Source organism: Rhipicephalus sanguineus, chromosome 2 (assembly GCF_013339695.2).
Source record: "Rhipicephalus sanguineus isolate Rsan-2018 chromosome 2, BIME_Rsan_1.4, whole genome shotgun sequence".
Taxonomy (NCBI): domain Eukaryota; kingdom Metazoa; phylum Arthropoda; class Arachnida; order Ixodida; family Ixodidae; genus Rhipicephalus; species Rhipicephalus sanguineus.
The window spans coordinates 31,405,907-31,422,774 of record NC_051177.1 but is presented as its reverse complement, the minus strand read 5'-3'; the positions used below and the strand labels follow the sequence as shown (position 1 = coordinate 31,422,774).

The following is a 16,868-nucleotide window of genomic DNA, read 5'->3' as shown; positions in this document are numbered from 1 at the left end:
GGAATGGCTGTTGTAATTTGTACATTTGGTGGTGTATTTTGTTAAAACTACCTTTTGATCCAATCTGCGCCTTCTTTGCAAGCAATAATATGTATCCAAAATTGTACTTCATTGGAAGTGGTGTGAAACCATGAAAACATTTTTCTAGAGAAAATAATGGTACCACTAACTATCCCTACAAAGGAAAAAGGTATCACAGATAAGCTCTTCACAACATTTTCTTGTTCTCCAAGATATTTGTGTTCAAGTAGTATTACCGTTTTTCGCAAAAGTAAAAGAAGATCGTTACTGAGTGCCAACAAGGTGTCTTTTGTTACGAAACTAGCGCAAAAAAAACGTAGGATGAGACGAAGAAGGCTACAGCACAAGTGCATTGCTGTAGCCTTCTTTGCTACAGCAATGTGCTTGTGCTGTAGCCTTCTTCGTCTAGTCCTACGTTTTTTTGCGCTAGTTCCTTTCATCACGAATTACCAACTCGCCCAACAGTCTATTCTTTTAAGTGTCTTTTGTGTTTGATCTGCATTGCTTCTTGTTTGTTTTTTTTTTTTCATTGTACTGTTTGTGAAAAACCGCATGTTACTGCCACAACATACAAGTAACACACAAGTTTTTATTTGTAATATACTTATTTCTTTATGTGCGTATGCATTCGATGAAAAGTAGTCAGTCACGTTTGTGCCAGACTAGCCTGCAACGTATGACGTTCCTAATAGAAATGAGTGTTTAATAGTGAGTAGCAGTGGTTAAAAAAGTTATTGCCGCATAAGTTTTATGTACAGTGCACCAATTCACAAATTATTGCATAAATGGCGCACTCTCTACGAGGGTGAAAATCTGTCATTCGGTTGGCTTGGTGAGTACTTTCTGAAACAGATCAACCTTGATGTGGGTGAACAGCTTTTTGAAGACGATGTCAAGCACCCTGTACTTCAGCGTATTCAGGCCGTCCTTGTATATGCGAAAGAAGGACCGTCTGATCAGCCTCATTCTGGCGAGAGAAGAAATAAAGGTGGAAAAGTTGCAACATGACTAGCATGCTCTCAAACAGTACAACAACGGTGGAAACTCAATATAGTGAACACGGATATAACGTATTAATGGATATAGCCACGTGAATCAAAAGTTGCCTCACCACTATTAAAGTGTAACAAATGTATGTTGATAACGATTATCATAAAATACATAAACAAGGACCAACGTGTTTAGGAACTCCTCATACGGCTGTCCAGTTTAATGCCAAAAAAATATGTTGCTCTACCTGATATTGTAGAGATAATGCAAAGTGTGGACCAGTTGGTCTGGACTAGCTAATGTGATCATGATGCATTTCTCCTAAATTTAATTTAAAAGGCAAGCATGTTGGGAGATGCACTGAAGTCCTGTAATATTGCAGCTGAGATGGATCGCTAAACATGATGATCAGATCACACATTTTGCAGCCTATAAATCTTGCCTGTAGGCTAGCATTTTCATGTTTCTCTAAATTGCCCCTTTAGCCATTTGCTGTCAGAAATTTTGTTAAAGGAGTACTGACACGAATTTTAAAAATTTTTCCGATTGTTGCTCTAAATAAAAATACTGGTGTCGAGAAACCTAAAACGAGTATTGTGGTGCCTGGGAATGCATCGTATATATTTTAATTACCGCTACATTGAAAGGCACTTTCGGTTTCGATATCGAGGGGACGGCTTCTCAGTGACGTTTCATGTCAGTATGACGTCACGGGGATACAGAAACTCGCGACGTACTAGAGGTAAATCCGTCATCTGCTCGTGGTGCACATAAACAACGATGAGTGAACTGTCGTACAGTGACCCTGACAGTGATTTCTGCGATTTAGGCTGCATGCAGGACGCAGAACTCGCAAACTCGGAGGAACTGTCTTGACTCGTCGGGATAATGTCCATTGCAGTGGGGCTGGCTTGCAGATGCTCAGCGACGAAAACTTCAAAGTCAAATTAAAATATTTTATACGTGTTCTCCGACACCGGCGTGTGGGCAGCGTTGACACTGCATACCAAGGAAACGGAAAATGTCCCTTTTGCGATGTCTCAAAATCTTGTCAGTACTCCTTTAAGTTGTAGACTTCTCTGGGGAGCATTGAGATGGAAGCAATTTTTTTTTTCGAAAGACTGGGAAATGGAGGTTTCGCTTGCGCAGAGATTTATGCACATACTCCCAGCATTCCCCTAACACCCCCCCCCCCCCCATAAGTTATTTCAAAACAAGCGAACCCCACTACTCTCACAGACAGGAACTCATCCACATGCCCGCTACGTTCTTGCGTTCTAGTAACCAAACGAACCTCCCACCCCTCCCAAATCGAACTTCTGGCTAAACCCCTACGCTTGCGTCTCCGACTGGTCCTATTCACCTTGGTAATCTTGTGGCGAGTTTTATCGGGGCGTTAATTATAACGTGTCTTCAGTGAAGAAAAGTCGGCAGAGCGATGTGCACGCGCCAAAATGGTTCCACAGCGTTATGCTACCACGCGAAACGTTTAAACAAACAAATCCGCCCTCTCCGGCAGGTACAAGCATAGCCAGCACTAGAATGATAGGCGGGAAGTCGTCGGAACGGGACCGCTCTCCGGTTATAGGGAAACCAAGCTCAAGTTTGGGCGCGACGATCGCGCGGCTGAGCTATGCGTTACTGGAGGCAGACGCTGCCCGCGAAGGCAGTTTGTCGTCGGTTTTGCCAGCGGCGGCGGCAAGGATACGTGCGCGCATGCGCTCCTCATTCGGTCCAGAGCACTGCTAGTCAGCAATAGTTACACTGTGAAGCACCACAGATGCAATCCGAGAGCTCTGCCTGCGCGGAATCGGGGGCGGCCGCGGCAGTGTTGTGACCATGGTTGTGACCGTGTATGCCCCCAGTTGCGATAAGAGCAGTGGCGCCGCTCGACGTTGCTTTGGAAGCCTATGCTCAAAAATATTTTGTTCGGCATACTAACGCGCCGTTTAGTGGGTACACGTCACTCTGACGTGACGAGTTCCCAGGATTTTTTTGTTTCTTTTTTTTACATCGCCTAAGAGGCAGGCACGGCCCGAAATTTGACGAAGATGCAGAATCGTAAACGATTCTGATGACAAAGTCTGGCTCTGGCACGCGAAAGCAGGTACATCGCATTCCTTCACAACTTACCGTTTGGGATTTGCGCGCTGGGCGCCATGTCTGAGCGCTGTGTACCGGCCGACAGTGCAGTTATTACGCACAATGTTGAAGCCGCTGAACCGCAGCCTGAAAGAAATAAAACCCAGATATTTTGTATTTTGCCTTGTTCAATTTGTACAGAGCTTGCTTCTAAGAGGTCTATGGCATATCGAGTTGGGACCTACATCGTGGTCGCCGAACGGCCTTTAAACCACGAAAATCTGTTTGAACATGAAGGGATTAAATTTTTTTTTGCGGATAACAGAAGATATCGATGCACGATGAATGCTGATAGCACTGCTAGCCGGTTCATTATTCTGTGGTCGCACGTCTTTCGGCTAGTGGGGAAATCATCGCTTATTTGCGGGAAATAGAAAATGCATACATCAACCGCGGCGGTATACCACAGTCATAGGCGCGCGCAGGTTCATTCACCATAGGGGAGCGAAGATTCACCGCAGGTCCCCCTCGCCCCCGCCCATTGGTCGAGTCCAAAAGAAAACAAGCTTCGCAATGGATACAACACTGAAAATGAAGCGATGACAAAGTTCAGGGTCATGGTCACGCATGTTTTTAACGGCATTGCCGGCCCATGACGTCACAACGGCCTGTCTCTGGTCCCCGGCTTTCTGTAGGTAAAGGTAAACATTTTTGGATTGCAACATCAGTGGTCCTCGGCCGCCAATGCCGTTAAAAACATGTGTGACCATGACCCTGAACTTTGTAACAATGACTGGGTTTCAGCAATGACCTTTGCAACTAAGTAAAGGTATAGGGGAGGCTTGGCGCCCCCCTTAAATGATTAGATAGGTCGCTCCCCTCCCCCCTCTGGATTACGCGTTGATTCCAATCGCGTATACGTCGTACTCTTCGCACTATAAAGGCTCGTTCGCACCTGCGACCATCACCGGTCGCGCGACCAAATTACTCGCAAAGCGACTGGTCGCGAATGGCCGCTTTAGTCCCGCTTTGACTCAGTCGCTCCCTATTTTTCAGTCGCGCGACTGCAGTCGCAGAGCTCTGAACCAATGACACGCTCAGCAACTTATTTTACGGGCCAATGACAATGCGAGCAGTCGTGAATTCTGGGGGGCGACGAATACAAGTCACGCGCAGGTGTAAACATTGGTAGCCTTAATTGAGTCGCTTTTTCGTCGCCAGTCGCAAATGGTCGCGCGACCGCTGCAAGTCGCAGGTGTGAATGAGCCTTAATGGTGGCGTCTAGTTGTCTTTAAAATACCTGATGGACATGTCGTCGTCTTCACCTCCCCATCCCCAGAACACGTTTGAGAAGCCATTGACCTTCTCCATGTGCTCGCTGCGCACGGCACTCGCACCCCCAAAGATGGTCTCGTAGAACGGCCTGCATGCGTGCAGGGCATGCACGGTCAGCGGCAGCTCTCGCCCATAAACGGACGCTCAAGAGCAACGTTGAATAATTCATGTTTGAAGAAGTTTCATTTCAGAAATCTGTATTCACTACCTAGGCACAGGAAAAGATAACTCAATAAAAGTGATGGTCTACCATCTCTGGAACTTTGCGCCAAAGTCAACGTGATGTCACAAGGGTTCCGCAGTTTACGTTTTTTTTTAGTGGCACAAGCGCTGACAGGCACTCGTGTTTCTCTTCCAAGCATATCCGGTCCAGCACTTATTTCCGGCTTTTCGAATATTCATAAAACGCCTTTAAAAATAGAAATCAATCGGTCTGGTTAAATAGTTATATTGGTTACATATGATATCTGAGCATAACCTTATTTAATATAAGGGCTACTGTCAGGATAATTAACGAAAGTCAACTGATTGAGTTCAGTGAATGATTGTGAGCAGCTGCGATCGTTACGGCACCTGGCGGAGTAGATCTCAACTACGCGCTTCTTTCTACATAGCCTCCGAAGGACACATGTGTCCTTATGTGTCCTTTTACTGGTCCTCTGTCTTTTTGCGCAGTTTTTATGTGAACTCTGAGATCCGCTCCGGCAGAGCGCGAAACACGAAGTTAACCCAAGGAATACACCTGAACTCCGACGTGCGAGTGCCATCACCACCTTAGTCAAGGTAGGGTGGCTAGAAATTTCTAGCGACCCTATTCAAGGATTAGGGTCGCCCCCAAATTTTTCCTGTTTTAGTTGTCCCGCCGCATATCTACGAGTGAACTTCCTCCAGAACACTTTACCCGGCTAAATAAACAATGGAAGAGAAACTGGCCAAGGGCTAGCTCGTTTCCTTTGTTGTATACAACCGAATTAAAGGAGTACTGACACGATTTTGAAGTGCAGCAAAACGGACGTTTTTGGTTTCCTTGGCATGGGTAGTGTTAACGCTCTCCCTAAAGTCCCTAGATTTTTCGCTTTATCTAGGGACTTTAGCTCTCCCCACACCGCATCCGGGAAACACGTATAAATATTTAATTTTAATTTTAAAGTTTTCATCTCCCAGCATCTGCAAGGCAGCTTCACCGCATGGAGAGCCCTATGACGTTTCAAGTCAGCTCACTTGGTTTGCGAAATCTGGGTTCTGCATGCAGCCTAAATCACAGAAATCGCTGTCGGAGGCACTGGACGACAGTTCACTCATCATGAACCACGTTCGACAGACAGCAAAGGACAGCAGGTGCATATTTCGTGGGTTGCAGTCTGCCCGTGACGTCACGGGCAGACTTGACACGTCACTATGAAGCCGCCCTCCCGAAACTGAAACCGAAACTGCTGGTTGAAAGAAGCGGTGTTAAAAATATATACAATGCATCCCCAGGCACCACGACAATGTTTTTAGGGTTCTCGACACTCGTGGTTTCATTTAGAGCAACAACCGGAAAATTTTGAAAATTCATAGCCAAGGAATGTATATGGGGCATTATTTGTAGCCTGTTGCTCTAATGTAGCGATTACGATTTAAATGTAAAGAAGTTGAAGTGGACGAAAAGACAACTTGCCGCTGCTAGGCATGTTGTATTTTCGTCCACTGTAACTTCTTTACATTTATATCATAATTAATGCGCTGCAGTTACATATTACAGAGGTCAACACACTTGTCTAGAACGCTGGAACGGTGCTCTCCAGACAGCACTGACGACGTGTGCCAGTGACACCTGGCCTGAAAGAGCTGAAATTATAGCATGCATGGCCACTTAGGATGAATGCTCAAGTCACGGAGCAAGAATTCTTTCTTCGTGGCTCAAGCGTGGGCTATCTCAAACTACTCGTTATCGGTATACACAGCGCCGGAGCGTGCCATTCCAGCGTTCTAGACAAGTGTTGGCCTCTGTACAAATAATGTCCCATATAGTTTCATTGGCTTCATTGCCTGTTGGTTTCATTAGGTTGTATTTACCAGTAAAAATTGAAGATGTAGCGTCGTTCTCACTTGTATTTCATGATGTCGGTGCAGGCGGACATGTGGAACGGCCCACCGTCCTTGCAAGCGTACTCGTTGCGCCTGTTCTCCGGCAGCAGGTCAACGTCATGGAATATGAAGCAGCTGTGGTTGTCCATCGCCTTGGCTATGTCGTAACCCACGTTAAGGAGCTTCGCGCGATTGAAGTCTCCCGTGCCGTTCTGCGCGAAAGAGTACACTATGCTTCAGTGAGCGATGACGCGCAGAGCAGTGAGTAGCGTGCTTTGTGTATATCACACTGCCATCCGAAAACAGAGCCGGCAGCCTGAGTACACGGCGTTAGAAAAAAAAAGTTTTCTAATATCTGTTTGCCTAAACCATAAAGCATACTTCGTTAGCATACCGCAGTACAGGGGCGTAGCCAGAAATTTTTTTCGGGGGGGGGGGGGGTTCAACCATACATTATGTATGTTCGTGCGTGCGTTTGTATGTGTGCGTGTATATATACGCAAGCAAAACTGAAAAATTTCGGGGGGGAGGGGGTTTGAACCCCCCCCCCCCTGGCTACGCCCCTGCCGCAGTACAATCGCAAAGGGACAAGAAGCTACGTCAGCTCGCATCCGCTGAACACGTCGGCTTACTTTCAGTCTTTCAGTGTCATCACAAGCGCGCATGTGTCGTTAGTGTGCAACACTACACAGGGCGCAGCTGGCACGTGGTGGCCGTGGTAACTACGCAGCACGAGAATGCTAAATTATCAGCCAATGGTCGTGTCCTCCCCTCTGATGATGTAGTCGGGCCGGTCGATGACGTAATTTGCCGGAGAAGAGCGAGCGATTTCTAGCTGTATTTGAAACGTAATTGTAAATTCCTTGACGCGTGTAGTGCTTTAATATTTGTCTCATGTTCACAGGAGCCTCGACTGCCGATCGGCCGCGTTTTCTGACCAAGTTAAAAGGAGTGCTGCAGGGCCCCTTTAAATCAGCGCTATTGCAACATGAAGCGTACCCAGCAGCGAACGCTTGCACCTTGAACAAACCTGATCATCGGAGAAGACGAGGAGACGTCGTAATAATAAGTAATAACAGACGTTTAAACATCGCTACGAGTGAGCGGTGCACCCGTAGGAGCTATACCAGAGGACATTTGACTATAGATCTCAACATGAAATGACAAGATATTAGTAACGAGAATCCTCTCCGGTGGTAATGAGCGCCTTATAATGAGCTTGGGTCGAACTTGTACAAGTTACATCAAATATTTACCTCAGAAATAAGTTGAGCATAGCATAAATAAATGTATCTGAGAAGACAAAAAAAGAACAACGAAAGAAAAAAAAACGCGAAAATCTTTCTTGTAATAGAGAATCGACACGGCCCATGCACCTCGCTCGTCTAACTCCATTTCAACGACAGCAGGGTTTCCGTTATTGTTCCAATAGACGAGCTCACTTCACTCTCTTGTTCTTTTATTCTGTAAAAGCATTCTGCACATGAATTCGTAAATTTGGTGTAGTTTCCGGCATACCGTAAACACTTCTAAAATACGGAAGGCGAAGACTTGGGCTGCTTTGTGGTGCGTTTCCGCACAGATTTAAGGGTGACGCCCACCTGTTCAACGAGGTATATACCGTAGTCAAGCTGCTGGTTCTGGAGGAACGGGTGCATGTGCTGCAGGAACGCTTGAAGGTTGCTGAGCCGGTCCCGGTAGGGCACCACTAAAGCCACTCGGTGTCGGGCCGTGCACTCGGTCGGAAACCAGCGGCCACCGGGCATCACGTGCGGCATCGCGTTCTCGAGGACCGCGAGTGGTGGGCCCAACCTCCGGATTTTCAGCATGTCGCCTGCAGTGGTTTAACACAGTTGTGCAAAAACGAGCAGTATTGGGCTAATTTGCCCGCTGAACAAGCGATGTGCCACGCGCACAATCACGCATATGAACACAGTTGACTCAATGACTCTGAGCCCTCACGGTCACAACGCTGGATTCATGAGTAGGTCTGGCGACGCATAAAGTAGACTTTTACGGCGAAAGCCTCTTGCGTCCGTCCGTCCGTCTGTGCCTTGGCACGGTGCTAGCTGTGGCCTCTCCCCCTCACACTCTCTCGGCAATCACTTGATGGCACAGCGGCGCATATAAACAGTTGCGCGTTGCTCCTTCCAACGCGCGTTGCACAACTGTTGCGCAAAGCGGCGGCGTCCGTCCGTCAACGCGCGTTGCTCCTTCCAACGCGTGTTGCGCAACGTGGCGTCGGCGTGCAGCGGCGGCATCCGTCGGCGGAGTCGAATGGCCACAAGCTTTCGCCGAACACACTTTGGAATAAAAATGGAAGCTTGAGCGAGTTGGTATGCGTTCATCTTGGGTGAAACAAAGCTCACGAAGTCGTCGTTTCGTGAGCGCTGTCCTGTCCTGCCCTGTGTTTTCTTTTACTTCGTCGTCGTTTCGTAAGCAGTGTTTCAACCAAGATGAACACTTTGGAATTTACAAAGTGACCTTCAATTTTTTTCGTACTGCCGCTCCGTTTGCCATTCACTATATACGTAGATCTTCGACACCTCAGCTTATCACGTGATCTCGAAGAGCACACGCAAAGGAGGCACTGTTCCTTTCTTTGTTTGACTTGAGATCTACCACGTAATCTCAAGCACACCTTGACTGACTTTCCGTATGATTGCTAGAGCAATAATATAGCTGTGGTACAGGAGGAAGCTATAGTTGTGCGGCAGCAATAGGAATAGTTCCTCGACTGCAGTTGCTACCGCAACGTTGCCTTTTCCAAAACTACACCGTGGCCATAGGCGTGCGCAGGGTTCCATATTAAAGGGGGGGGGGTGTCAAGTCTCACCACAGCGTCCCTCCCCCGTTGGAAGAGTTTGAAAGAAGCTCCTCAGTGGATGCAAAAACGAAAATGAAGCGACGACGGGCTTCTCATAAAGGCCTCGGGGTAAAGGTGGCGAATAAACAGTTATTTGAATGCAACATCAGGTGTTCTTGGTCGCCATTGTCGCCAATAAACACGCGTACCCATAACCGTGCGCATTAAAAAATGGTGTGAAAGGTCCGACTGTAGTAAAGGTGTTGGACAGAATAGGCGCACCCAACGCCAAGTCTAGGTGGCGTTGGCGCATCCCGTTATAGAATTAGTCTCCCCCCCCCCCCCCTCCCCATAAGCACACCTATGACCGTGGCCAAAACCATGCACATTTAGTATAGTCAGCCAAGGCGGCAAATCAGGTGACTTAATGAAGAAGGGTGCTTAAGCTTACTGCCATTTTCGAAGTTCACGGAACAGAACTCGGAACGAGGTCGTGCGGTCTGCTCCGAGAGGGCAAGTTCCGCATGCCCCTGGCGATGGGACGACACGGCGACGTTGCGGTTCTGTCGAGCAGTGACCGCTTTACCGAACGCGGTGACATCGCCGACTACAGGGGCCGCGCTGACGCACCCGGTCAGCAGCTGGATCACGCCTAGGCCGATCACGCAGGACACTACGCTCCTCAATACGCACATGTCCTTGAACGCCAGTGAGATAGGTGCCTGTAAGATAACGCGAACGATAACGTCTTTATTCTCAGTATATATAGTGCTCCGGAACAACCAGCCAGGTCCACGCTCGAACGCAGCAAATGCATTCGAGGGACAGTGAACTTTTTGAGCACGCAGCAAAAGCTACACTCTAAAAAGAGCTCCCGCCTGTTGGGTGTCCACTTGTCGCACAACACTTGTCATCTATCTAGCGTGCCTTTCCTTTCTTTAATGCCCTGCCCCTCCCTTCTAGCAGAGATTTCTTGTAGAGGGACGCAGCCCCTTTGAGAACCCTTTGAGCGTGTCGCTTAGCGATCACAGCGTCAGTGGCATGTACGGGGATTAAAGGGACTGTCTACCGCTCGGAAAAATTTTTTTGATTGTGGTGAAAATGAGAAGATCGTTCGTCACATCGGCGGCAACGAGCGCGCTTTCGTCCCATAAAAAAAGAATTATAATTTTAATCTGATGTTAAAACCGTGAAAGAATGACCGCTAGCGTCACCCAACAGCAAAGTGGTCGCAATTCCCGCAATCTATAGGTGTGACAGACTATCCACGCAGGTGGACTTATTTTGCTTAAAAACAAACATGTAGAACTTGAGAGTGTATTTTCCGCTCTTGAAACAGCTTTCGATTGCGTCAAAAAGTAATTTTTCCTATTTTTTTTTTTATTTCACGCGTCCAAAAAGACGCCGGGCGGCGCTGCCGACGCCGCCGCTTTCGAGTTCGTCTGCTTCAACACCCCGTGCTGGTTGTACCGTTACGCTGCACTGTCGTTAGGATGTCTCGCGCGTGCTGCGCTGTGAAGGCATGCATTTATCATCGCTACATCAGTACAGGAGTTTCGTTACATCGTTTGCCTGCAACAGCATACGCACTCTATTGCTGTGGGCATTGCAGTGCAGCGTTTGCAACGACACCTGCGTGACAGGTTTGCATGAATTAGAACCCAGTCGTTCAGTGCCTACTTACCAGTCGACATTTCCAAGGCGCCCAGCTTGCGGTGACGGAGGCCTGTCAAAGTCTGGGTCATCGCTTGTGCTGGCGCTACTCGAAGAATCATCGCGGTCCGGTGCGTCGACGTAGGGGTCTAAGTTTTGTTCCCTCATGCGTTCCAAAATTCTCTTTTCTAATTCGCTTAGGTTTTCCAACGGCATGTCTGTCTCTTAATACGGTCTGCTACAGCGCCAAAAGTGCTGTTTTGTTTTTTCCGGGTCGACTTGGCTTGGATTGCGGCAGCAGTGCTAAAATAAACGCACAGACTGCAATCATAGCAAAACGAGTGTTCTGTAATCGTATAATAAGGCTTCATTTAACCGATGGCGCGCTTAAAACGACTGTTACATTCATTGCATTAGTGTTCAGCGAAAATAAAGAAATCTTACAGAAATGACATGTGCTTTCGGTTTTAAGTTTTACCAGCACTACAATCGTCATCGCGTCCACCAACCAGTGTTGTGGGGCGTATTCACACCAATGGAAGAAGACCGAACGCAGATAGAAAAATTCAGTTTTAAAATTTTCTACTCACTTTCCAGAGAAACCGCTGCAAGGTTGAACACTTCAGACGGTACGCTTTCTATCGCGGTACAAAACAGAAAAGCGATGACGGACGGTCACACACCTCATCCTATTCCGCTTTCTCGAGCCGCTCCCTTTGAGGCCCTGACAATCAGAACACAGTGAAAAGCCAAGGTATTTGAATAGCTACGTCTTCACACACTTTTTCAGAAAGCAAATAACTGCTCCTCACAAAGCAGGAAAGCTATCCAACGGGTAGCTTTCCCGCTTCTGCCGGTACAGCAGCATGCAAGCAACATAGCGCATTTGTGTGCCAACGAGGAAGATATCTGTGCACACTGGACTTACCTGGACAGAACCGTTTGCGTGCGAGAGTTGGAACTTTTGTTTTTGGAATGGCTTGCTGCTGCCGTTCGTTCCTCGGGCGAACTCTTCTTCTTGTTACTCCACCAATGGCTTATACCCACTGCAGGGAAGCGGATAAGAATGCAGGCGGTCATAGGAGAGGCGGTCATAGGAGTTCCAGAGGCGACCGCTACAGGCGCAGCTCGCGCGAAAGAGAAGTCTTCTTCCTCTTGTTCTTCGAGCGCCTTGATGATGATATTAACGCAGGCAAAGCCACATATAGCATAGCCAGCTGTAGCATGCGCACGCTCGCGCGAAAGAGAAGTCTTCTTCCTCTTGTTCTTCGAGAGCCTTGATGATAATAATAACGCAGACAAAACCCCATTATCTCCGAGCCAGCTCCTCAATCATCATTCACTTCGTGGATATGGCGTGATTTTTTTTAAAACAGGACAATGTAAGAATGTGAATGCGAGAAAAGCGTTAGGTAAGCACGATACGAAAACTATAATTTCGAGTTGGATTAATTACTAATGATAAGGAAATGAAATGTCACATCACTACATACATTTTCGAAATTAAGTAATGTAATCACTTTCCGCATTTAATAGCTCCTGTTCTTTTTTCTGTTTTTTTTTTCAGACCTCAACCTCCTCGGCGCCTCATCAACAGGCCTCCGGCCAGACCTCAGGCCTTGTGTATGTAGGTGGCGAAGACGGCTTAAATGCAGGCTTGTACAAGTCCATAGATAGTGTTGGTTGGTTGGTCAAACTTTATTAGAAAGTGTGTCGCAGTCACATTACGGAATGGATCACCTTTGTGACCCTTAGCGAAGGAGCCCCAAGAAAATGAAAATAGATAATGACGCGAAATTATTAAGCTAAGAGGAACAGAAAAAATAAAAACAAGCTAAGATATCGTGCTAACAGCCACACTAAAAGAGCAAGAAGTCGGACATGCAGATTGAAAAGTGTTGTGGAACAGGTATTAACTCAAGATACACACGTTACGAGTAGGTATTTGACGCCTGCCGACCCACTTTAAAGGGCTGAACTATAACTCATCCTCACCGTCATCATCGTCAGCCGCAGCATCAATAAAGTATCCAGCTACGCAGGTGAGCGTATTGCCTTAAAAATGCTTAGTGGGAACTTGGCAACAATAGTATCAGTAGACGCCCTGGTAGAGTTTACAATAGCCAGTGTCACACGCGCAGATGTTCCATCCCTCACTGTATGGTTGGTGTCCACCGACAAGCGAAGCCTGACAAGTGAATGAAAAGGTGATGCGAACGGGGCCTGATAACACTATTCGTCGCCGAAGCTTGAGCGTCCTCCAAGTATTTCTGGTTAATGAGTGTAAGGTGGACAACAGCGAAGAAGACACCAGAGGACAGTGCTTGCAGGAGGAGTAAGAAAAAGAGCCAGTAGAAAATGTAATGGCGACCGTGTCGACTTCGCGATTCTCGGTGTCCGTGTCGTCGCTACAGTCTGCTAAATACGCTGATTAATTTATGTACTTAGCGCAGTTACGCGACCAGTAAAAGTGTAAGTTCGTAGCTTTGTCCGAAATTATCAATATCAGTTTTGAAATCACGAAAAACAAAAACTCGCAAGGTCCCTTATGCATCGCCTAAGACGACTGGAATGCGAGAGCCATCCGGTGTGGCTATAAGCTGGAGGATCCCGTTGCAAGCTCTCTAAGGGCGTCTACTGTACGTGTACAGTTGCGAAGTACCCAAGATGCCATAATTCACCATTTTGCGAAGTAGCGAAGTACCCACCATTTGTCTGTTAGGTAATGTATTCGCCTACGTAGCTGCAAACTAGTGCCGATGCTCCGACTGTTGCTGATGATGATAAATTATGGCTGAGCCCTTTGTAATGGGAGGGTAGCTTTTAACCACCCACTCGTAATGCATTTGAAATGGCGTGACGCCCGCTGTTGTTCCATACTTCTACCACTCAATATTACATCTGTTAACGTGACTCCTCGACCGACATGGCACCTGTACAGGACATTTTCCCGTAGAAGTACTTAGCGCTGGCGTGACTGTGTGGTAGAATGCTCGACTGCCGCGCAGAGTGCCTGGGTTCGACTCCGACTTGAATCCTGGTTGTGACTGCTCATTGTGCTCGTGGGCACGTGAATTGTTGTGCCGAACGTCGCGGCCTGCGTCTTATGAGGCACTTAAAGCTTTCGCCTTCTTAAAAATCCTCCTCATATAGATTCTGCGACATCACTAAGATTTTTAGTTTTTTTTTACAGCAGAGCTGTTATGGTCGAGGTTCGCCGTGTGTCGTAAATACTAAATCATTATCATCACGAACCAGCACGCGTTCTCTTCGTCCTCTTCTTCCTCTTCTGCTTCGCTCCCAGAACATGTGCACAGGTTTGCCCGTAGTGCGATGCAATAATTCCGATGGACGAGAGAGCGAGTACAGAGAGAGAAAGAAACAAAGAAAAATAGAGATAGAAAGATAGAGAAAGAGAGATATTCTCGTCGAAAAAAGTTCTTGGCGGCGGGACTCCAACCTGCGTCCCAAAGGTCCGAAGGTAGTGATGCAGAACTATCGGTAAATTGACTATCGATAGTATCGATAGTTTCTTTGAAACTATCGATGGTGTAAACGAACTATCGATAGTACTACTATCGACAAACTATCGACAGTCCAATTGGTAGTAGTATCGGTAATATTACTAGCGATATTACTGCCAGGTGGGTTTATTGCTTTGTTTTGGTGTATTCGGGTTTCACCCACAGACTGTTAGCAGCGTCTGACGCAGACCGCGCGAATGTTTAAGATCTTCGCGATTGTTTGAGATCATTTTGTTAAGATTACGCACCAGACGCGAATATTCAAGTTTGTTGGAGAGCTTACGCGAGCACCAGCGATAACGCTGGTAGGTTCGATGACTGATGTATAAAAGACGAAGCGTTCCACCGATCATCAGATTACTCGACGACCGGCGACTGTTCTCGCCGCAATTAGTGCGCAGCGTGTATCACTTGTATTTTGGAGTTAGGTTCAATCAAATAAAGTGCTTCGTATTTCACAGTCTTGCTGCAGCATTCTTCACCGTCACAACCACGTGACAAACTATCCATAGAGGTGCGAATAATAATGCTGTTGCGGGCTGGCCGAATTGCCCAAAATATTCGCGATAGCCTACTATTAGCTTCGCTTAACTTATGAGGAAATTTTTGGCGAGAGAAATTATTTCTGCTGTGAAAATGGCGGCACATGTCGATCAATAAATTCATATTCAAAAGCAACCAGTTACAACTTACAATTACCAAACTTAGTTCTTGATAATTTTTTTTTTATTTTGAAATCATACAATGCATGCTATATAAGTTTGAAGCCGCGCAGTTCCACCCCATGTAACGGCTTCCTTTCCGCTACAGCTGAATAGTTTGACTTCATGATCATTTCCGCGAAGCACTCTCGTGAAGAACACAAGCATCTCAACTTTCTTGCCTTTCAGCCTGCTCATCCGGCTCCACTATGTACCACGCGCGCGGGGAACCAAGTTTATTCTGCAATGAGTTCGCGCTGTTGATATTATACTGTCGATAGTACTTACTATCGATAGCGCTATCGATAGTATTTTTCACCATCGATAGTTACATAGTGACTCAGCTATCGATAGTATCGATAGTATCATCGATAGTTCTGCATCACTATCCGAAGGCCAGAGCCGTAATCACTCGGCTATCCAGGCACGCTAGCAGAGCACAGCGTAGCCTTGCATAGTATAGTATAGCAAGGAGGTGGGAAAGAGAAGTGACGGTGAGGAGGAGGGAAGAGAGGAGAACGAGAACAGAGAGAATAAATGGAAAAAGAGAACTAGATGGAAAGAAAGGGAAGAAAGAGTGGTGGAAAAGATAGAACGCGAGGGAACGACTACAGAGAAAGAAAGAAAGAAAGAAAGAAAGAAAGAAAGAAAGAAAGAAAGAAAGAAAGAAAGAAAGAAAGAAAGAAAGAAAGAAAGAAAGAAAGAAAGAAAGAAAGAAAGAAAGAAAGAGAAGGATGAGGAGGATGAGGAGGAATAAACGTTTATGAAATTTCCCGTCCAGTGACACTCGCTGCTGAACAAACCAATACTTTTATAAACTACAGCATATTCAACAATTGTTTGATATCTGCAATTTCTTCATTATCCGATGCTTCTGATGAACAAAAGTCAAGGAAATTTTGTAGTGCTCTAGATAGAGACTTCAAGAAAAAAGTAAGAATTTATGGTTCAATCAAAGAAAAATAATTCATTCAACCCTTGGTGGAATGCAGATTGTTCACGCGATTTTAAAAGAAGGAAAGCTGCGCCTGGAAAAGCTTATTACATAACCAGGGTCCGAAAAATTGGAGCGACTATAAATTCTACCGAACCATATTCAAACACGCACTATCTAAAGCAAAGGATGACTACGACACCAATCATTACAATTTCCTATCCAAAACCAAAAATTTTTCCGTAGTAGGAAAATTCTTCAGCGTCCAAACAACAGATTCTTTGGTGTACTGTGACGAAGAAATTAAGCAAATGCTAAAAGATATAGCAAACGGCCTAGAAAGAAGATTGTCATCTCTCCTATCAACATAAACTAAAGTCGCGATACCGAGTGATGATTTTAACGAGATATCAATGACTGAGCTGGCCACGGTAATGCAAGGACTTCCCAATTCCGCTCCAGATGGTGACGGAATAACTACAAAAAATTAAAAAAAAATGTTCAAGGAGGCCCCTGATATTTTATTAGCTATAGTTAATCATTCTATCAAATGCTTATGGATTCCTTCTAATTGGAAAATTGCTAAAATAATCCCAGTTCTTAAAAACAACTCCGCAGGATACACCCTTGACAATATTAGATCAATATCGCTAACTTCTAATCTGGTTAAATTAATATAAAGAATTCTTTATGATCGTCTTATGAAATTGGTAGCGGATAAAAAGGTTTTCAGCCCCTTCCAAATTGGCTTT

The 16,868-nt window shown here is 46.1% G+C and overlaps 1 protein-coding gene across 1 annotated transcript; it reads right to left on the bottom strand.

The window, feature by feature from the left end:
- Nucleotides 1-142: 142 nt before the first annotated feature.
- Nucleotides 143-8,334, bottom strand: LOC119382662 (beta-1,4-N-acetylgalactosaminyltransferase bre-4). The gene is made up of 5 exons (XM_037650460.2): nucleotides 8,100-8,334; nucleotides 6,520-6,710; nucleotides 4,394-4,516; nucleotides 3,145-3,240; nucleotides 143-988 (listed from the first exon to the last, which is right to left on the bottom strand). The coding sequence occupies exons 1-5, from the start codon at nucleotides 8,325-8,327 to the stop codon at nucleotides 838-840; spliced, it is 789 nt and encodes a 262-aa protein (XP_037506388.1). The 5' UTR covers nucleotides 8,328-8,334; the 3' UTR covers nucleotides 143-837.
- Nucleotides 8,335-16,868: the final 8,534 nt, after the last annotated feature.